The sequence below is a fragment of the Oncorhynchus keta genome, chromosome 26 (assembly GCF_023373465.1).
Source record: "Oncorhynchus keta strain PuntledgeMale-10-30-2019 chromosome 26, Oket_V2, whole genome shotgun sequence".
In the NCBI taxonomy this organism is placed as follows: domain Eukaryota; kingdom Metazoa; phylum Chordata; class Actinopteri; order Salmoniformes; family Salmonidae; genus Oncorhynchus; species Oncorhynchus keta.
In genome coordinates, this window is record NC_068446.1 from 28,245,999 (window position 1) to 28,268,832 (window position 22,834).

The 22,834-nt window shown below is 48.1% G+C and overlaps 1 protein-coding gene across 5 annotated transcripts in view; it reads left to right on the forward strand.

Moving 5' to 3' along the window:
• The window catches only part of LOC118359206 (semaphorin-6B-like), a 150,629-nt gene that overhangs the window by 115,890 nt on the left and 11,905 nt on the right, over positions 1-22,834 (forward strand). For all 5 annotated transcript variants that reach the window (XM_052480481.1, XM_052480482.1, XM_052480483.1 and 2 more), the window contains 2 exons: positions 811-888; positions 4,604-4,662. In XM_052480481.1, coding sequence (XP_052336441.1) covers positions 811-888; positions 4,604-4,662 — 137 coding nt within the window. The remainder of the gene's footprint in view (positions 1-810; positions 889-4,603; positions 4,663-22,834) is intronic.

A 22,834-nucleotide genomic window follows, 5' to 3' on the forward strand; every position in this document is an offset into this window, starting at 1 on the left:
AACCTGGGGACTCATACATGTCTGTAATGTGTTCACTGAACCTGGGGACTCATACATGTCTGTAATGTGTTCACTGAACCCGGGGACTCATACATGTCTGTAATGTGTTCACTGAACCCGGGGACTCATACATGTCTGTAATGTGTTCACTGAACCCGGGGACTCAGACATGTCTGTAATGTGTTCACTGAACCTGGGGACTCATACATGTCTGTAATCTGTTCACTGAACCCGGGGACTCAGACATGTCTGTAATGTGTTCACTGAACCCGGGGACTCAGACATGTCTGTAATGTGTTCACTGAACCCGGGGACTCAGACATGTCTGTAATGTGTTCACTGAACCCGGGGACTCATACATGTCTGTAATGTGTTCACTGAACCCGGGGACTCAGACATGTCTGTAATGTGTTCACTGAACCCGGGGACTCAGACATGTCTGTAATGTGTTCACTGAACCCGGGGACTCATACATGTCTGTAATGTGTTCACTGAACCCGGGGACTCAGACATGTCTGTAATGTGTTCACTGAACCCGGGGACTCAGACATGTCTGTAATGTGTTCACTGAACCCGGGGACTCAGACATGTCTGTAATGTGTTCACTGAACCCGGGGACTCATACATGTCTGTAATGTGTTCACTGAACCCGGGGACTCATACATGTCTGTAATGTGTTCACTGAACCTGGGGACTCATACATGTCTGTAATGTGTTCACTGAACCTGGGGACTCATACATGTGTGTAATCCCGTGCACATTTGGAATGGATCCATCACTAAAGACCATGTTTACTCTGTTTATCTCCAGGAACTGCATCGCCTCCAGGGACCCCTACTGTGGCTGGACCAGGGGAAGCACCTGCTCTTTCCTCAGGCCCGGGACTAGGTGAGGTGCTGGGGGTGACAAGGGCACTGCTCTGGTCTCTGTCTGTCTCTCTGTCTGTTCCCTGTCTGCTATGGACCTGCCCCGGGTCTCGCTGGTACCTTTGTACTCTGTTTTGTTTCTTTCAGGACTCTGTCTGGTGTCTGTTTGGTCTTTGTCTGGTCTCTGTCTGGTCTCTGTCTGGTGTCTGTCTGGTCTCTCTCTGGTCTCTATTTGGTCTCTGTCTGGTCTTTGTTTGGTCTCTGTCTGATCTCTGTCTGGTTTCTGTCTGGTCTCTGTTTGGTCTCTGTCTGGTCTCTGTTTGGTCTCTGGTCTCTGTCTGGTCTCTGTTTGGTCTCTGTCTGATCTCTGTCTGGTTTCTGTCTGGTCTTGTTTGGTCTGTCTGGTCTCTGTTTGGTCTCTGTCTGATCTCTGTCTGGTTTCTGTCTGGTCTCTGTTTGGTCTCTGTCTGGTCTCTGTCTGGTGTCTGTCTGGTCTCTGTCTGGTCTCTATTTGGTCTCTGTCTGGTCTTTGTTTGGTTTCTGTCTGTTCTCTTTTTGGTCTCTGTCTGGTCTCTGTCTGATCTCTGTCTGGTCTCTGTCTGATCTCTGTCTGGTCTCTGTTTGGTCTCTGTCTGTTCTCATTTTGGTCTCTGTCTGGTCTCTGTCTGATCTCTGTCTGGTCTGTACCTGCCCTCTGTCTGATCTCTGTCTGGTCTGTACCTGCTCTCTGTCTGGTCTGTACCTGCCCTCTGTCTGGTGTCTGTTTGGTGTCTGTCTGCTCTCTGTCTGGTCTGTACCTGCTCTCTGTTTCATCTGTACCTGCTGGACCACCTGGGTTGCTGTAACAATCATTATTGGTACTTAATGAGTTAGGCTTAGGTTCTGACAGAGCCTACAGTTTATAAGCCTGCAGCACAAGCTGTCACTGCACAAACATGCCCTCATTTAGTTTTACTATCCTGTCAGAGCGAGCTGTGTTCATTCATTCATCCATCTATGATGTCTGCTATTGCCGTTGTGTGTTCACAACAATGCTGCATTTTCAATACAGCTTAATATCCAGAGCTGGGTGTACGTCTTTGTCAGGGTTGTGTTGGTCTTGTTCTCCTGCCATAGGAAGATTCCTGCCTGTCTTTGCAGCTCACCTCTTGTTCTGGTCTGTAAACCCTTCCCGCTCCCCCACCGCTCCCTCCCAATCCCTCCCGCCCCCCCGCCGCTTCCTCCCCCTTGCTCCCCTCCCCGCTCACTGTCCGCTCCCCCACCGCTTCCTTCCCAATCCCCCCACCCGCTCCCTCCTCGCTTCCTTTCCGCTCCCCACCACTCCCTCCAAATCCCCCTCCGCTCCCCCACCCTCCCTCCCCACTCCCCCACCGCTCCCTCCCAATCCCCCCACCCTCCCCCCGCTCCCCTACGCTCCCTTTCTGCTCCCCACCGCTCCCTCCCAATCCCCCCACCCCCCCTCCCCTACGCTCCTCCCGCTCCCCACCGCTCCCTCCCCGCTCCCCACCCTCCCTCCCCGCTCCCCCCCCTCCCTCCCCGCTCCCCCACCGCTCCCTCTCCGCTCCCCCACCCTCCCTCCCCGCTCCCCACCGCTCCCTCCCAATCCCCCCACACTCCCACCCGCTCCTCCACGCTCCCTTCCCCGCTCCCCACCGCTCCCTCCCCGCTCCCCCACCCTCCCTCCCCGCTCCCCCACCGCTCCCTCCCAATCCCCCCACACCCCCCACCCGCTCCTCCCCGCTCCCCCCCGCTCCCCCACCCTCCCTCCCCGCTCCCCCACCCTCCCTCCCCGCTCCCCACCGCTCCCTCCCCGCTCCCCCACCCCCTCCCTCCCCGCTCCCCACCGCTCCTCCCAATCCCCCCACCCTCCCCCCGCTCCCCTCGCTCCCTTTCTGCTCCCCACCGCTCCCTCCCAATCCCCCCACCCTCCCCCCCCCCACCGCTCCCCTACGCTCCCCTTCCCCGCTCCCCCACCGCTCCCTCCCCGCTCCCCACCCTCCCTCCCCGCTCCCCACCCTCCCTCCCCGCTCCCCCCACCGCTCCCTCCCCGCTCCCCCACCCTCCCTCCCCGCTCCCCACCCTCCCTCCCCGCTCCCCCACCGCTCCCTCCCCGCTCCCCCACCCTCCCTCCCCGCTCCCCCCGCTCCCTCCCAATCCCCCCACCCTCCCTGCCGCTCCCCACGCTCCCTTCCCCGCTCCCCACCGCTCCCTCCCAATCCCCCCCGCTCCCCAACACTCCCATCCCACTCCCCCATCCCTCCCCCACCGTTCCCCCTGTTCCCCCACCGCCCCCGCCCTCTCCCCACCACTCCCCCACCACTTCCCCTCACGTCCACCCAACCCAGTGAAATAAAATCTCTCTTTAGAGAGGCTGCTTATTGATTTATGTGTGCGAACAGGTACAGTGCCAGCAGTATCAGACAACAGAGCCTTAAAGAGCACCTTACGGCCTCACCGTTCTACAGTTAAGGCCCCTGTGTTGTTTCTGATTTGATTTAACAAGGGCGGTCAACTTGCCCATCGATCCTGTATCGAGTGATGCGCCAGTTCTAGTTTGAGGATGAATTCCATTTGGAAAAGTCAAAACAATGCTGGGCAATGAAGAAACTCTCAGTAGTTTGCAATATAAGACTGTAATATGAACTATAACATGGACTGTAACAGGGACTATAACATGGACTGTAACATGGACTATAATATAATATAAGACTGTAACATGGACTATATTGAAAGGAAGATAATTAAGTTCCTTACTGATTAGTTTGTGTTGATATTGTTTTATTACTTTAGGTGTTTTGTGCATCTTTATCAGACTTTACGTTCATATTGCTCAGTTATAACTTTACCGGTAATCTTGCCTCCTGTAGACAATTAGTCCTTAAACTAATTAGAATTTTCTCAGCTGAAGGTATTGTTACAAAACATTGCCATCCTACCCATCTACTCTAAAGATTACAGCCTGCAGCCTGCATTTAGCCAACACAATATACCCTATCAGGGTGAGCAATATATTCACAATTACTGTAGCCTCCAACCACTTCAGTGTAAACTCACTTTTCAAAGTCACTCTCAGGCAGTAAAACACTCAGTTGGCCTGCTTGTTGTCTGGGCCTTTTGAACTAATTGCAGATCGTACAGCAGGAGACACATCCCAGTGAGCTGTCTGTGACTGTTGCTGTGCAGCCTGCCCTCTTGCCCTCGGCACTTTCCATGTTTAAATTACAGAATTGGACGGGGGCCATTTTGAAGTCAAACTGCAGCCATTTCTCCTCGTTAGAGGGCCTTTATGGTATACATTCACTAGATTAGAATAACTAGCTGATGTTTCTCTGGATATGGGCCATGACTAAGAGTGGCCTGCTCTCTCCAGGGGACTATAATGCACCTGGTCTGGTCTCACTGCCGCTGGAACTCACTGGTTTCATTTCCTTTTTATTTTGTCGCTTCATCATATAATGTCAGAGCTCCTTTTAGTTTTCCAAGGTCTCATATTACCAAAGTAGAAATTGTCAATTGTTTTTAAAGTACGAGGGGAAAGAGCATATCCAGACGTGCTTTCAGAGGTGGGGGTATACTGTACTGTCAACTTCACACTAAAAACTCTTCCTGTCCTTTCTGGTACATTTCATAGTGTTTTGTTTACCAGAGAAAAGCAGAAAGTTCTGTCAGACCAAAGCAGTTACACGATGTGTTGTTTGTGTCCGTTGATAAATGACTGCGTCTTCCCGCTCTTCCAGACTGCCGTTCGAGCAAGACGTAGAACGCGGCAACGTGTCCCACTTGGGCGACTGTGACGGTAAGATATGTTTTTATTTCTCTTTATTGCCATCCTCTCAACCTGTGTTGAGAAGTATTAGTGTTGATTCTGTGTTCCTTACGTAATTGCCTTCTCTAGGGTAGAACATCATACTGCTGCCGAGCTCCATATCATCATTCCCATGTTGAAATCCCCATGTCTGTTTAGAATCTTTCCTTTTTTCTCTTCCCCAGCTTTGCTTATTTTTACCCACTACTGGCTAATTATTATGCATGTCTGAGGATCCTCGCCTTGATGTTCTCCGAGTTGTGTTCTGTTGTGAAAACTAAGGTGGCACAGCAAAGAGATTTGCTCGGAGAGAAATCTCCTCGCCTCCCGTGGCTCTCCTGATCCCATCGCTAATTCTGATGAGACATGTGCTCTTACTGCTCCACCTCTTCAAGTTCTCAGAGTTCATCTGCCATGCACCTCCAGAGCCACTCAGATAAATAGCACATAACGGTCACACACGTGCCTCTAATCCTGCATCAGAGGGGCTGTTTGAAGCTGCTCTCCCGCCCCTGGACCCCTCTGGGTCCTGCTCTTTTTCTGTCTATGGGTGCTGGGCCGGTGGCTTGTCACTCTTCCTCTACGCTTGCGGTTCTGATGCTGACATGACAAACGTGTGGTGGCCCTGACTTCTGCTGACAGAGGTGCTGTTGGTTGTCTCAAGATGAATGGTGCACCGTAGCCCTGCGTACGCTTGCCAAAAGGGTGCGCCAGAATCAGTCTATCAGCTGCCAGAATCATTAGGCACGGTGTCTTAGATAGTGATGAACTTGTGCTTCAATTTCCTACTCCTATTGATGCTAAATCCGTTTTTACAGCACATAGTTCCCCCAGTGTACATCGCTCACATGGTCTACATAGATCTCTGTATCTCTGTATCTATTAATAGACAAGACAGTCTGTGGAAGACAAAAAGCTGTAGAAAAGAGACCAGTTATGACATTTCATCATTCATAGTGTTACTGTTTGTAACCTGTGAAGTATCGTCTTCATTCTCACATCACATCACAACACACACACACACACACACACACACACACACACACACACACACACACACACACACACACACACACACACACACACACACACACACACACACACACACACACACACACACACACACACACACACACACACACACACACACACAGAGAGAAGGCAGGTGTGAGTCTCCAAAGCTCTGAGGTAGATTAGACAGAAGCATATCAGTCCATATCTCTCTACCTGACATCTGTCTGAGTCGGTAGCAGGCAGATAGAAAAGAGCCTGCCGTGTTCCATCCATCTATCTATGGGTTAATGCAGCATTCATCACCATCTCCCTCCTTCTCTCTCTCCCTGAGTGAGGGAGCGTACCCGGGCTCTGCCGCTCCTCAGTGGTGCCCCCACTGCACACACACAGCGCCGGGCTAGGGCCCACCGAGCTGAAGCCACAGCCAAACTCCAGCCAGACCCCCCTTTTCGGCGCCCCACAGAGGAAGATGGATGGCCAGCCCTGCTAACAGCCCATCTTACTGCCTGTCCTTCTCCTTAGCCAGAGAAAAGTACCCCTGGAATGAGAGGAGGGGGAATCGATTTTCATCTCCTCTTTGGCTCGATCTGAGTCTAATAAATATCAGGAGTGAATCTATAAAGCAGTCTGCAGCCGTGATGGCTGAGGGGCTGAAGGAGGGGTTGAGGGAGGAGACATGGCTGAGCCCGGGGTCCTGGACAGGGGCGTGACAAATGGAGTGAGAAGGCCACCTCCGTGTCTGGAATCACCGTGTTGGCACTGCTCCCGTTAGCGATAGCGTGACGAGGCAGTTACTCTGTCAGTTGGCACAAGGCTGTCTACTCCTGCTCTCACACCTCGCTTTTGCTCTCCCTCTCCATCCATCCTTCTACAGTATCAAAGTTAGAGCATGATTCAGTGCAGGAACAGTATATCCCATGGTGGTCTACCTCAGCCCAGGTTAGGAAAGAGGCAGTCACTGTCTCTCTTCTTCTACTCAACAACACAGAGATCAGTTCAGGACAAGAGTTTGCGATTTCCCCCCTGAAATGTCAGACGTTTGGATGCCCGACTTCTCTAAATCAGTCCTGATCAAAGCAGATGGAGACATCACAGCTTTTAATTGAGCTGACCTGTGGTGAAGGGCTGCTTAGTCAAATGAGTCCAATCAGAGCTGTGTGTGTGTGTGTGTGTGTGTGTGTGTGTGTGTGTGTGTGTGTGTGTGTGTGTGTGTGTGTGTGTGTGTGTGTGTGTGTGTGTGTGTGTGTGTGTGTGTGTGTGTGTGTGTGTGTGTGTGTGTGTGGGGGAGAGGGAGAGGGAGAGAGGGAGAGCCTGTGTGAGTTTGTGTTTGCATGCGCGTGGCTCTGCATGCTGAGGGTCTGGGCCTATCCTACCTCACGTCAGCCCACAGCCTACAGCTCAATCACTCTGTCCCCAGAGCAGCCCAAGCCTAATGCTGGACTTAGACTTTTAATCATGTTTGAGTTGAACCCAGTCAGCTCTGAAAACTCCTCTAAACTTGTCAGGTAATAATCACCAGCAGTGTAAACACAATAATGAGCGGGGTTTGAGTCCGGGCGTCAACTGATTGTCTAACGTGTCAGCTCCACTTATGGGCAGTTATTGCATCACGCGACTGCAGAGTACAGGTTTTCCAGGTCATGACCTAACTTGCAGGAGTATCAGTTACAACAGGCTAAGCTCAGCTAAGTGTCAGGCTAGACATCAACCGTATACTATTTCATTTGTTGAAAGGGACCTTTAACTCTCACAAAATGTAAAACTATGTACATAGAAAAAGGCTAGAACCCTATAGTGGTGTTTCTTCACCCAAAAGCTCCAGACAGCTTGGTACCAGTGATACGGTTCCAATGCACCCACTGGCTTCACTAGCAAACGCTGTGGGAATCAACAGGAATTTCTGTTCGCACAAAAAGCTCATCAGCTAATGTCAACTGTATTAAACCAGGCGTCAAATGGGAGAGGATGCTGTCACTGCAGGAGAGAGTCGCTGGCACTATCACTTGTTCCAAGTCAACGCATTTCAAATCTACCTTTTCCCAGAAAGACGTCTCAGGGAAGCCGAGTAGGTTTCCGTCTGTGTGAACCAAGACAAAACGCGATAGTCAACTCTTACGCTCCTTCGCTGCTCGCTCACCATTCACTCCTTCCACGCCGCCTTGAAAGCACTCAGGCATAATGACAGACCCTCGCCAGCGAGCGAAGCCATTACAGATGGAAGCAATTATGGTGCTGTGAAAATATTTCTCAATGTAAGGCGGTGTTTTGCCCTGGAGAACAGCGGGTTGCAATCACAAATGAATTGAGGTCCACAGCACAGCATTGAAGCGAGAGCAGGAAAGATCTGACGCGGTTGCGTCATGTTAATGGGTGACAACTGCAAGGACTCCGGGGGAGAGGAAGCGGGAGGGAGCATTTGTTAGCACATTTACCACATTCTAATTTGTGTCGGTTAGAGGCCTGAAAGGAGCCGTTAAAGATTAGTGCTTTATATTTACATTGTGGGAGCAGTAAGTAGAGTTTTGAAACCTCTAGATGACAAATGCATTCCCTGAGGCTGAACCCAGCAGAGACACTGCAGCAATCACTCTAGGAGAGCTGCTCTGTCTGAGATCTTGGCGACCTTTACTACACCGAAGTCATCCGTGCCCGACTATCAAAGCTCCGCTCCTCGCACAACGAGAAGGAGGAGGGCAACCCACACGCCCCAGACGCCAGCCTACGTTCCTCTCAGCCACAAAGCAAAGATCTGAGACGCTTGAGCTGGGCCTATCCTACCTCCTGTCTGACGAGAGGTGCAGGTTTGTGAAATGTGAGGGAGTTTCAATGTGCAGCATCAAACCTGAATATCTAGAGAGGTGCGAGGACTCCTGAAGGGTTTCTTCTCTTTCATGTGGGTCTCTCTTGTGAGGAGTATGGGGAGAAGAGAGTGGTAGGAGAGAGAGAGAGTAGGCAGCGAGGTGAAAACTGATGGGTATCAGAGAGAGCATGAAAGGACAAACAGCTGCCGTGAGGAGCCGACCGAGCCGGGCCGATAGCTGGCTAACACACCGCCATCAGGCCTCTGCGTGTCAACAGGAAATAAACCCCATAGACACAAATTCATGCCGAATTGTAAAGTGCTGATCTGGCGAAGGATGATTGACTGCCTCAGTCTAATGCGTTCTAAGGCCTCACGCTGCATGGCTGAGGAAAAAGTGTTCAGCAGTTAGTTAAGTCCCAGAGCCCCATAATGCCTAATTCCTAACCCTCGCATAGTGACACCGTCTCTGAAACTCGTGGCATTATCTCTCACTGAGACTATAATCCAGCGTGCTGTTCCCAGGTAACATTCGGCCTCCCCTCACTAGTCTCCACACCCAGTGTATCGATCACCTTAAAGGGGATTTTGTTCAATTCACCACAAAAGCTGTCTATCTGATGCCTCATCTCACTGAGGATTTGGTCTCATTGTTGTACAGGAGGATTTTCTAAAGCCGTGGGCCTGTGGCGGAGCGGATGTATGGTGCTGAAGGCATTTCATTAAGCGTGTGTCGTAAATCAGAGGAGCAGGGCGGAGGAGCTGATTCAATCAGCCAACCAGATGGGCTGGAGTCCCAACCAATGCTGGATGATTGAATCATCCCACTACTAAACCTTAAACAGTGTGTGATGGGAACAAACCCAATGCTACAACACTGAGGTGTTAAAACACCGAAACAAATAGTTCTGTGTTTTCAGCTGGCAGTCATACTGTATATTGTGGTGTGTACAGCCATGGCACACTAGATTTATGTCTACAGCATGTGGGAAAGATGAAGTTGAAATTGCAAGGTACCTGATTGGAGAATGAGCGATTGTAACCCTCGGTGGATCGTTAAACTAATAACACGGCCCGGATTTTGAGTTTATTGCCTGTCTTTTGAATATTTGTTATTAGTTTCCATGGTGTGCTTTTCCTTCGCACCTAAATTGAGGATATCAATTACTGCCCAACACCAACCATAACCGTAGGCCAGCATGGGGTGTAGTTGTGGGAAAGGGAGTAAAAAGCCACATCCTCCGAGACACATTTTTCTGGAAAACTATTTATTTCAGCACGTCTTCCACAGTCCAGATGTTTTATTTGGATTTGAACATGTGAATAGAAAGTGTTAAAAAATATAACACAAAGGAACCAGTCAAACGACCGACAGTTTCCCTCTCATCAAATTGAGCATGGGATGGAGTCAACTTCCTGTGATAGATATGAATTGAACACACACCATTATTTAAACAACTCTGCTCTATCATTTAGCACAAGGGCATTGTAGCAGCACAGTGGACTACTGTGTGGATGCATTTATGATGGAATTAGCTACCTTGAGCCCGAGCTAGTAAAACTTCAATCTGTCCTTTACTAATAGGACGGCTGAAAACCTGATTCTATTAGCAGAGTTTTGTGGAAATGTTATGAAATTTAATTGAAAACACATGCTGGGCTTCATAAATATTTTACCATATTGATCAGTAGAGGCAACCTAGACCTGGCCTTATAAGGTTATACACAACCTCTAGCCAGCTCACTCAGTCATGACTCTTCCTTGGTAATGTAGTCAGAGGAACTATAAATGCCTTGATAATCAACTCTATAAGTAAACACAGTGTCTATGATGTAGCAAGGCAATGGAGTTCCAACATGTCTGACCACAGAACATTGGTGAAGGGAAGGAGACCACACTGGAGAGGAACCCAGATCAGAGAGAGAGAGCGAGCGAGAGAGAGAGAGAGAGAGAGAGAGAGAGAGAGAGAGAGAGAGAGAGAGACAGAGACAGAGAGATGGCACGGCAGCCCCACATCCCCCCGAGGAGGCTGAAAAGATTTGTCATGGGCCCTCGGATCCTCAAAAAGTTCGACAGCTGCACCATCGAGAGCATCTTGACTGGTTGCATCACTTCTTGGTATGGCAAATGCACCGCTCTTGACCGCAAAGCTCTACAGAGAGTTGTGTGGACAGCCCAAGCTTCTACCCACAAGCCATAAGACTCTGACTTAGCCAGACTGCTAAGTAGTTAGTTAATGGTACCCAAACTATCTTCACTGACTCTGTCTTGCACTGACCCTATGCACACTCACTAGACTATATATACACACCATATACAGTATACACTCACACACACTACATTGACACTCCCACAAAAAATACACACACATTCACATACACTACAATCCTCATTGATCTGGTACTGGTACTCCCTGTATATAGCTCCACATTGATCTGGTACTGGTACTCCCTGTATATAGCTCCACATTGATCTGGTACTGGTACCCTGTATATAGCTCCACATTGATCTGGTACAGGTACTCCCTGTATATAGCTCCACATTGATCTGGTACTGGTACTCCCTGTATATAACTCCACATTGATCTGGTACTGGTGCTCCCTGTATATAGCTCCACATTGATCTGGTACTGGTACTCCCTGTATATAGCTCCACATTGATCTGGTACTGGTGCTCCCTGTATATAGCTCCACATTGATCTGGTACTGGTACTCCCTGTAAATAGCTCCACATTGATCTGGTACTCCCCATATATAGCTCCATATTGATCTGGTACTCCCTGTATATAGCTCCACATTGATATGGTACTGGTATTCCCTGTATATAGCTCCACATTGATCTGGTACTCCCTGTATATAGCTCCACATTGATCTGGTACTGGTACTCCCTGTATATAGCTCCACATTGATTGATCTGGTACTGGTACTCCCCTGTATATAGCTCCACATTGATCTGGTACTGGTACTCCCTGTATATAGCTCCACATTGATCTGGTACTGGTACTCCTCGTATATAGCTCCACATTGATCTGGTACTTGTACTCCCTGTATATAGCTCCACATTGATCTGGTACTTGTACTCCCTGTATATAGCTCCACATTGATCTGGTACAGGTACTCCTGTATATAGCTCCACATTGATCTGGCACTCCCTGTATATAGCTCCACATTGATCTGGTACTGATACTCCTGTATATAGCTCCACATTGATCTGGTACTGGTACTCCCTGTATATAGCTCCACATTGATCTGGTACTGGTACTCCCTGTATATAGCTCCACATTGATCTGGTACTCCCTGTATATAGCTCCACATTGATCTGGTACTGATACTCCCTGTATATAGCTCCACATTGATCTGGTACTCCCTGTATATAGCTCCACATTGATCTGGTACTCCCTGTATATAGCTCCACATTGATCTGGTACTGATACTCCCTGTATATAGCTCCACATTGATCTGGTACTGGTACTCCCTGTATATAGCTCCACATTGATCTGGTACTGGTACTCCCTGTATATAGCTCCACATTGATCTGGTACAGGTACTCCCTGTATATAGCTCCACATTGATCTGGTACTGGTACTCCCTGTATATAGATCCACAATGATCTGGTACTGGTACTCCCTGTATATAGCTCCACATTGATCTGGTACAGGTACTCCGTGTATATAGCTCCACATTGATCTGGTACTGGTACTCCCTGTATATAGCTCCACATTGATCTGGTACTGGTACTCCCTGTATATAGCTCCACATTGATATGGTACTGGTACTCCGTGTATATAGCTCCGCATTGATATGGTACAGGTACTCCCTGTATATAGCTCCACATTGATATGGTACTGGTACTCCGTGTATATAGCTCCACATTGATCTGGTACAGGTACTCCCTGTATATAGCTCCACATTGATCTGGTACAGGTACTCCCTGTATATAGCTCCACATTAATATGGTACTGGTACTCCCTGTATATAGCTCCACATTGATCTGGTACTGGTACTCCCTGTATATAGATCCACAATGATCTTGTACTGGTACTCCCTGTATATAGCTCCACATTGATCTGGCACTCCCTGTATATAGCTCCACATTGATCTGGTACAGGTACTCCCTGTATATAGCTCCACATTGATCTGGTACAGGTACTCCCTGTATATAGCTCCACATTGATCTGGTATTCCCTGTATATAGCTCCACATTGATCTGGTATTCCCTGTATATAGCTCCACATTGATCTGGTATTCCCTGTATATAGCTCCACATTGATCTGGTATTCCCTGTATATAGCTCCACATTGATCTGGCACTCCCTGTATATAGCTCCTCATTGATCTGGTACTGGTACTTATTTTATATAGCTCCACATTGATCTGGTACAGGTACACCCTGTATATAGCTCCACATTGATCTGGTACTGGTACTCCCTGTATTTAGCTCCACATTGATTTGGTACTGGTACTCCCTGTATATAGCTCCTCATCGATCTGGTACTGGTACTTCTTTTATATAGCTCCACATTGATCTGGTACAGGTACTCCCTGTATATAGCTCCACATTGATCTGGTACTGGTACTCCTGTATATAGATCCACATTGATAAATACTGGTAATATATAGCCATTGATAGCAGACGACTTTTACTCCCTGTATATAGCTCCACATTGATCTGGTACAGGTACTCCCTGTATATAGATCCACAATTGATCTGGTACTGGTATTCCCTGTATATAGCTCCACATTGATCTGGCACTACCCCGTATATAGCTCCACATTGATCTGGCACTCCCTGTATATAGCTCCACACTGATCTGGCACTGCTCCACATTGATACTTATTGTGTATAGCTCCACATTGATCTGGCACTCCCTGTATATAGCTCCACACTGATCTGGCACTGGTACTTATTGTATATAGCTCCACATTGATCTGGTACAGGTACCCCTGTACAGGTACTCCCTGTATATAGCTCCACATTGATCTGGTACTCCCTGTATATAGCTCCACATTGATCTGGTATTCCCTGTATATAGCTCCACATTGATCTGGTATTCCCCGTATATAGCTCCACACTGATCTGGCACTGGTACTTATTGTATATAGCTCCACATTGATCTGGTACAGGTACTCCCTGTATATAGCTCCACATTGATCTGGTACTCCCCGTATATAGCTCCACATTGATCTGGTACTCCCTCTATGTAACTCCACATTGATCTGGTACTGGTACTCCCTGTATATACCTCCAAATTGATTTGGTACTGGTACTCCCTGTATATAGCTTCACATTGATCTGGTACTGGTGCTCCTTGTATATAGCTCCACATTGATCTGGTACTGATACTCCCTGTATATAGCTCCACATTGATCTGGTACTGGTACTCCCTGTATATAGCTCCACATTGATCTGGTACTGGTACTCCCTGTATATAGCTCCACATTGATCTGGTACTGGTACTCCCTGTATATAGCTCCACACTGATCTGGTACTGGTACTCCTGTATATAGATCCACATTGATCTGGTACTGGTACTCCCTGTATATAGCTCCACATTGATCTGGTACAGGTACTCCGTGTATATAGCTCCACATTGATCTGGTACTGGTACTCCCTGTATATAGCTCCACATTGATCTGGTACTGGTACTCCCTGTATATAGCTCCACATTGATATGGTACTGGTACTCCGTGTATATAGCTCCACATTGATATGGTACAGGTACTCCCTGTATATAGCTCCACATTGATATGGTACTGGTACTCCGTGTATATAGCTCACCATTGATCTGGTACAGGTACTCCCTGTATATAGCTCCACATTGATCTGGTATTCCCTGTATATAGCTCCACATTGATCTGGCACTCCCTGTATATAGCTCCACATTGATCTGGTACAGGTACTCCCTGTATATAGCTCCTCATTGATCTGGTACTGGTACTTCTTTATATAGCTCCACATTGATCTGGTACAGGTACTCCCTGTATATAGCTCCACATTGATCTGGTACTGGTACTCCCTGTATTTACCTCCACATTGATTTGGTACTGGTACTCCCTGTATATCGCTCCACATTGATCTGGTACTGGTACTCCCTGTATATAGATCCACAATGATAAATAATAATAATATATGCCATTTAGCAGACGCTTTTACTCCCTGTATATAGCTCCACATTGATCTGGTACAGGTACTCCCTGTATATAGCTCCACATTGATCTGGCACTCCCTGTATATAGCTCCACATTGATCTGGCACTCCCTGTATATAGCTCCACATTGATCTGGCACTCCCTGTATATAGCTCCACATTGATCTGGTACTGGTACTCCTTTATATAGCTCCACATTGATCTGGTACTCCCTGTATATAGCTCCACATTGATCTGGTACTACTCCGTGTATATAGCTCCACATTGATCTGGTACTCCCTCTATGTAACTCCACATTGATCTGGTACTGGTACTCCCTGTATATACCTCCAAATTGATTTGGTACTGGTACTCCCTGTATATAGCTTCACATTGATCTGGTACTGGTGCTCCTTGTATATAGCTCCACATTGATCTGGTACTGGTACTCCCTGTATATAGCTCCACATTGATCTGGTACTGGTACTCCCTGTATATAGCTCCACATTGATCTGGTACTGGTACTCCCTGTATATAGCTCCACATTGATCTGGTACAGGTACTCCCTGTATATAGCTCCACATTGATCTGGTACTGGTACTCCCTGTATATAGATCCACAATGATCTGGTACTGGTACTCCCTGTATATAGCTCCACATTGATCTGGTACAGGTACTCCATTCTTGTGTATATAGCTCCACATTGATCTGGTACTGGTACTCCCTGTATATAGCTCCACATTGATCTGGTACTGGTACTCCCTGTATATAGCTCCACATTGATATGGTACTGGTACTCCGTGTATATAGCTCCACATTGATATGGTACAGGTACTCCTGTATATAGCTCCACATTGATATGGTACTGGTACTCCGTGTATATAGCTCACATTGATCTGGTACAGGTACTCCCTGTATATAGCTCCACATTGATCTGGTATTCCCTGTATATAGCTCCACATTGATCTGGCACTCCCACACACATGTATATAGCTCCACATTGATCTGGTACTGGTACACATCCTGTATTTAGCTCCACATTGATTTGGTACTGGTATGACATGATCAATGGAAATCAAATGTATCAACCCATGGAGGTCTGGATTTGGAGTCACACTCAAAATTAAAGTGGAAAACCACACTACAGGCTGATCCAACTTTGATGTAATGTCCTTAAAACAAGTCCAAATGAGGCTCAGCAGTGTGTGTGGCCTCCACGTGCCTGTATGACCTCCCTACAACGCCTGGGCATGCTCCTGATGAGGTGGGGATGGTCTCCTGAGGGATCTCCTATCAGACCTGGACTAAAGCATCCGCCAACTCCTGGACAGTCTGTGGTGCAACGTGGCGTTGGTGGATGGAGCGAGACATGATGTCCCAGATGTGCTCAATTGGATTCAGGTCTGGGGAACGGGCGGGCCAGTCCATAGCATCAATGCCTTCCTCTTGCAGGAACTGCTGACACACTCCAGCCACATGAGGTCTAGCATTGTCTTGCATTAGGAGGAACCCAGGGCCAACCGCACCAGCATATGGTCTCACAAGGGATCTGAGGATCTCATCTTGGTACCTAATGACAGTCAGGCTACCTCTGGCGAGCACATGGAGGGCTGTGCGGGCCCCCAAAGAAATGCCACCCCACACCATGACTGACCCACTGCCAAACCGGTCATGCTGGAGGATGTTGCAGGCAGCAGAACGTTCTCCACGGCGTCTCCAGACTCTGTCACGTCTGTCACATGTGCTCAGTGTGAACCTGCTTTCATCTGTGAAGAGCACAGGGCGCCAGTGGCGAATTTGCCAATCTTGGTGTTCTCTGGCAAATGCCAAACGTCCTGCACGGTGTTGGGCTGTAAGCACAACCCCCACCTGTGGATGTCGGGCCCTCATACCACCCTCATGGAGTCTGTTTCTGATCGTTTGAGCAGACACATGCACATTTGTGGCCTGCTGGAGGTCATTTTCCAGGGCTCTGGCAGTGCTCCTCCTGCTCCTCCTTGCACAAAGGTGGAGGTAGCGGTCCTGCTGCTGGGTTGTTGCCCTCCTACGGCCTCCTCCACGTCTCCTGATGTACTGCCCTGTCTCCTGGTAGCGCCTCCATGCTCTGGACACTATGCTGACAGACACAGCAAACCTTCTTGCCACAGCTCGCATTGATGTGTCATCCTGGATGAGCTGCACTACCTGAGCCACTTGTGTGGGTTGTAGACTCCGTCTCATGCTACCCCTAGAGTGAAAGCACCACCAGCATTCAAAAGTGACCAAAACATCAGCCAGGAAGCGTAGGAACTGAGAAGTGGTCTGTGGTCACCACCTGCAGAACCACTCCTTTATTGGGGGTGTCTTGCTAATTGCCTATCATTTCCACCTGTTGTCTATTCCATTTGCGCAAAAGCATGTGAAATGTATTGTCAATCAGTGTTGCCTCCTAAGTGGACAGTTTGATTTCACAGAAGTGTGATTGACTTGGAGTTATATTGTGTTGTTTAAGTGTTCCCTTTGCTAAAATAAATGTTGTATATACTCAGTGTCCAGTTTATTAGGTATACCCATCTAAATCCCTGTCGGACACCCCTTTGCCTCCAGAACAGCCTGAATTATTTGGGGCATGGAAACGTTGCTCAATTGGTATCAAGGGACTTAATATGTGCCAGGAATACACTAGTCACACCATTACAACCCTGCCATGTTAGGTGCCTCCTAAGAAGAGGTAGGTGCAGGAGTCAGGAGCAGGAGAGCAAGGAATTTCCAGTGGCACAGTCGTTTATTATAAAGTCCCAAAACAACAACAGATGGGGAAACACACCCCAACGAAGTCGCCACACATAGGGAAAATCACGAAGCACACGGAGGAGAAACCCCTACTCCTAATACAGTACCAATGGTACAACGACTGTGAGAAACAAAAAACCCTCTGTTGCAAACACGCACCCCTAACAGAGCAAACACAGCAAAATAATCCCACACAAAGACTAGCAGGCAGCGGAGGTTAATAAACCCCCGAAAATTAACTAATAGGACACAGGTGTAAACCAAAACAGACAGACACAAACGAAAAGGAAAAATAGATCGATGGCAGCTAGTAGGCCGGCGACGACGACCGCCGAGCACCGCCGAACAGGGAGAGGAGCCACCTTCGGTGGAAGTCGTGACATGCCACCAGTTATTACCGTTGACACCAGGCAGGATGGACTCACGCAGCTTATGCCAAATCCTGACTCAACAGGAACTGGGATTTGTCCGACCAGGTGATGCTTTTCCACTCCTCAAGTGTCCTGTGTTGGTGATCGCTTGTCCACTGGAGCCTCTTCTTCTTGTTTTTAGCCGATAGGAGTGGAACCCAATGTGGTCGTCTGCTGCCCATCTGTGACAAGGTCTGACGAGTTGTGAGTTTTGATATGTCGTTCTACACACCAGTGTTGTAATGTGCCGTTATTTGCCTGTTTGTGGCCCGCCTGTTAGCTTGCAAGATTCTTGCCAGCTGTTTTTGCTCACAGGACTGCCGCTGACTGGATGTTTTTTGTTTGTCGCGCCATTCTCGGTAAACCCTGGACACTGTCTTGTGTGATAAGCCCAGGAGGCCGGCCATTTCTGAGATATTCAAACCGTTTTACCCATTCTAACGTTCAATTGAATAGTAACTGAACGCTTCAATGCCTGTCTGCTTGCTTTATATAGCAAGCCACGGCCACGTGACCCACTGTCTGTAGGAGCGAACCATTTTCGTGAATGGGGTGGTATACCTAATAAGCTGTCCACTGAGTGTATACAGTACACACATAAAATTAGATGTGCATGCATATTATACGTACAAGTACATTGACATGCAGAGAAACAGTGGCTCCCTAGGTCAAAGTCCCTCAGATCATTCTATAACACCAATAATGTCAGTCGCTTTCAACCTAAGATGCATTTATGTCATGTGCATGTCCATCAGGAGTGTTGCTGCTTTGTACTGTAGTTTGAAGGCAGGGTGTGTTTCATGTGTGAGCCAACCCAGTCTCCGGAACAGTAGTTCCATATCCCCAGCCTCTTCTATCCCCTACTGCAGCAGCCAGCATCACAGTTAATAACTGCATGTTTCCAGTCACCACATACCCGCCGTCACTGACACCGCGTTGGGTTTGAAAATCAATAACTCCACCGCTGAAAGGCCTGCCAATTTGTGAGCACGGGCATAGCAAATCCATACACTGCCAGTGTTTTAATGAAGAGAATCTTAACTATTGTGGCTTTTCATTATGCCGGCCTACTCCGAGCCAGGGTCCATGGGGGGAAGAGAGGGAGAGAGGGCAGGAGGGAGCGAGGGAGGAGATGGAAGGTGGAGGAATGAAGGGAAGGAATCTGAGGTATATCTCTGGAGATGCAGAAAGAGACAGGGGAAGATTAACGGACATGCCACTGGAATGGAGGAGGAGAGAGGAAGAGCAGATCAGGGAAGCGAGGGAATAGAAGACGGGGCTGCAGATGAATGGAGAGATATGGGGAAGATTAACGGCAACATAGAAATGAAAGAATGTGAGCCCTGTAGCTTGGTGAATACACAGAAAAAAAAAAAAAACAAATACATGGCAGTTAGTTAGTCGGCCTCCATAGCTCCATTTCCCTCCGCTTGGCCCATTTCTCCCTACCTCCAGCTCTAACTAGGCTTCTCCTGCCTCCGTGCTTGTTCTCCTGTAATTGGAGCTGGAAGCCCAAGACGTGCTCAGCGTTCGTCAGGCTGACAGTCAGGGCGGCTTCCATTAAGGTTTAATAAGTGAGTCGGCGAGGAGAGGGTTGCTGTCAGCCTGGTGGGGCAGAGAGAGACCTGCCCCCCTCCCCTCTCTTCCCTCCTCACCCTCCCTGCTCCAGCTGCTTTGTCTCCCTCAACCACGGCCACAAAGCAGAGTGGCCCCAAAAGCGACACTCACTAATGGCCTTTCAGACTGCGATGTGCATCGTCTCTCTGTGAGAAGAAAGAGAGAGACACATTGGGTCTGAAGGGGAGGAGAACGTGCTGCTCCAGATATGGAAGATGCATTTCAATGGTGGTTCATTCTCATTACCAGGAAAGGGCAGCCCTGGACCCAACTTGCTAACAACCGTCAGGTCACTAATGGTCTGGTACTCAGGGCTCTACTGTCCCTCCATCAGGTCCTAACTGTCTGGTACTCAGGTATCTACTGTCCCTCCATCAGGTCCTAACTGTCTGGTACTCAGGTATCTACTGTCCCTCCATCAGACCATAATGGCCTGGTACTCAGGGCTCTGTTGTCCCTCTATCAGGTCCTAATGGCCTGGTACCCAGGGCTCTATTGTCCCTCCATCAGGTCCTAATGGCCTGGTACTCAGGGCTCTGTTGTCCCTCTATCAGGTCCTAATGGCCTGGTACTCAGGGCTCTATTGTCCCTCCATCAGGTCCTAATGGCCTGGTACTCAGGGCTCTGTTGTCCCTCTATCAGGTCCTAATGGCCTGGTACTCAGGGCTCTATTGTCCCTCCATCAGGTCCTAATGGCCTGGTACTCAGGGCTCTGTTGTCCCTCCATCAGGTCCTAATGGCCTGGTACTCAGGGCTCTATTGTCCCTCCATCAGGTCCTAATGGCCTGGTACTCAGGGCTCTGTTGTCCCTCTATCAGGTCCTAATGGCCTGGTACTCAGGGCTCTATTGTCCCTCCATCAGGTCCTAATGGCCTGGTACTCAGGGCTCTGTTGTCCCTCCATCAGGTCCTAATGGCCTGGTACTCAGGGCTCTGTTGTCCCTCTATCAGGTCCTAATGGCCTGGTACTCAGGGCTCTATTGTCCCTCCATCAGGTCCTAATGGCCTGGTACTCAGGGCTCTGTTGTCCCTCTATCAGGTCCTAATGGCCTGGTACTCAGGGCTCTATTATCACTCCATCGGGTCCTAATGGCCTGGTACTCAGGGCTCTGTTGTCCCTCCATCAGGTCCTTATGGCCTGGTACTCAGGGCTTCATTGTCACTCTAACCACACTGACATCAATGAAAATGCAATTCAAAATCACATCAAACACTTATCGTCAACACAGTATCATCATTTTAAAACTTGCTGTGATGATCAATTTGAAGAAGCTCAGTTGAAACTGAGTGGAAAACATGGTTGTTGTGGATGTTGTTTCAAAGCCTGAACCCAAAGAAATACACATATTAGGGCTTATACATATGCATAGACCTATATATATATATATTTTTTTTTTAAAGATTAGAACCTATAACCTACTATTATAGAACCTATAACCTATTATAACCTACTGCATATTACGCACAGTAGAAAAACATTTATTAAACTGTTTAAAGATGTATTTGATACATAATTGGTCTAGCCTATACTCAAAAATTAAACAAATTATTGTAATTGAGTGTGGACTGTATTATTATGCATACTGGATGGACAGGTTTCCTTTTACTATACTCCAAAGTTTCTATCAATGAGTCTGGGAGAGAACGTCTAGGCCTAGGCCATGCTGTTGGTTGTGCAGGGCGGCTGACAGAGTTACCCTACAATAGTGAATTACCATTTGATTTTGAATAGTCTAGTAATTGTGCATATTCTATACATTCATAATGAATAGGCTGACACATTACCTTTAGCTACAGAATATCTCACCATCGGGAGTTTCCATTTCTCTCTCCTTCCTTATTTTCTCCAGTGCGAAGAGAGAGGGACTGTCAACAGTTTAATGAAATGTGTTTCGTTGCGAAAACATTTTACTCTCGATTTTCCCAAACTGATTTCACTTGCTCCCAAATGAAGCCCTGGGTAGCTGCAGGACCAGGGTTGGAGAGCCCATGGCGTACAGAGATTGGGCGGAATATCCCCTGTCGCACAGCTAGAGGCTGTATGCTCCTCGAACAGTGGTTGATGCGTGAACTAAGTGTTTTCTTTAAGCCCAGACATTTCTATGTGCAATTTGTGTGAAAGCAGAGTTTTGATGGTTGCCACTAAAAAGAGGAGGATCCCAGCTGCTACTATATTGATTTCTCAGCTGCTCATATGAAGCACATGTTCCTCTATAAAACCGGAGTAGCCTACCCTGCATGAGTGAAAAACAAAATGGGGGGAAAGCATTCATTATTTCAGTGCATATGGATGATATGTCTTTTTTCTCCTGCCCCTGTTCCTGTTCCTGCCCCTGTTTCTGTTCCTGTTCCTGTTTCTGTTTCTGTTTCTGTTTCTGTTTCTGTTTCTGTTTCTGTTTCTGTTTCTGTTCCTGTTCCTGTTCCTGCCCCTGTTTCTGTTCCTGTTCCTGTTTCTGTTTCTGTTCCTGTTCCTGTTCCTGTTCCTGCCCCTGTTTCTGTTCCTGTTCCTGTTTCTGTTCCTGTTCCTGTTCCTGTTCCTGCCCCTGTTCCTGTTCCTGTTCCTGTTTCTGTTCCTGTTCCTGCCCCTGTTTCTGTTTCTGTTTCTGTTTCTGTTTCTGTTTCTGTGTCTGTGTCTGTGTCTGTTCCTGTTCCTGTTCCTGTTCCTGTTTCTGTTTCTGTGTCTGTTCCTGTTTCTGTGTCTGTTCCTGTGTCTGTTCCTGTTCCTGTTCCTGCCCCTGTTCCTGTTCCTGCCCCTGTTTCTGTTCCTGTTCCTGTTTCTGTGTCTGTGTCTGTGTCTGTGTCTGTTCCTGTTTCTGTGTCTGTTCCTGTGTCTGTTCCTGTTCCTGTTCCTGCCCCTGTTCCTGCCCCTGCCCCTGTTTCTGTTCCTGCCCCTGTTTCTGTTCCTCTTCCTGTTCCTGTGTCTGTGTCTGTGTCTGTGTCTGTGTCTGTGTCTGTGTCTGTTCCTGTTCCTGTTTCTGTTCCTGTTCCTGTTCCTGTTCCTGTTCCTGCCCCTGTTCCTGTTCCTGCCCCTGTTTCTGTTCCTGTGTCTGTTTCTGTGTCTGTTTCTGTTCCTGTGTCTGTTTCTGTGTCTGTGTCTGTGTCTGTGTCTGTGTCTGTTCCTGTTCCTGTTCCTGTTTCTGTGTCTGTTTCTGTTTCTGTTTCTGTTTCTGTTTCTGTTCCTGTGTCTGTTTCTGTTTCTGTGTCTGTGTCTGTGTCTGTTTCTGTGTCTGTTTCTGTTCCTGTGTCTGTTTCTGTGTCTGTTTCTGTGTCAAGTGTCTGTTTCTGTGTCTGTTCCTGTTCCTGTTCCTGTTTCTGTGTCTGTTTCTGTGTCTGTTTCTGTGTCTGTTCCTGTTCCTGTGTCTGTTTCTGTGTCTGTTTCTGTTCCTGTGTCTGTTTCTGTGTCTGTTTCTGTGTCTGTGTCTGTT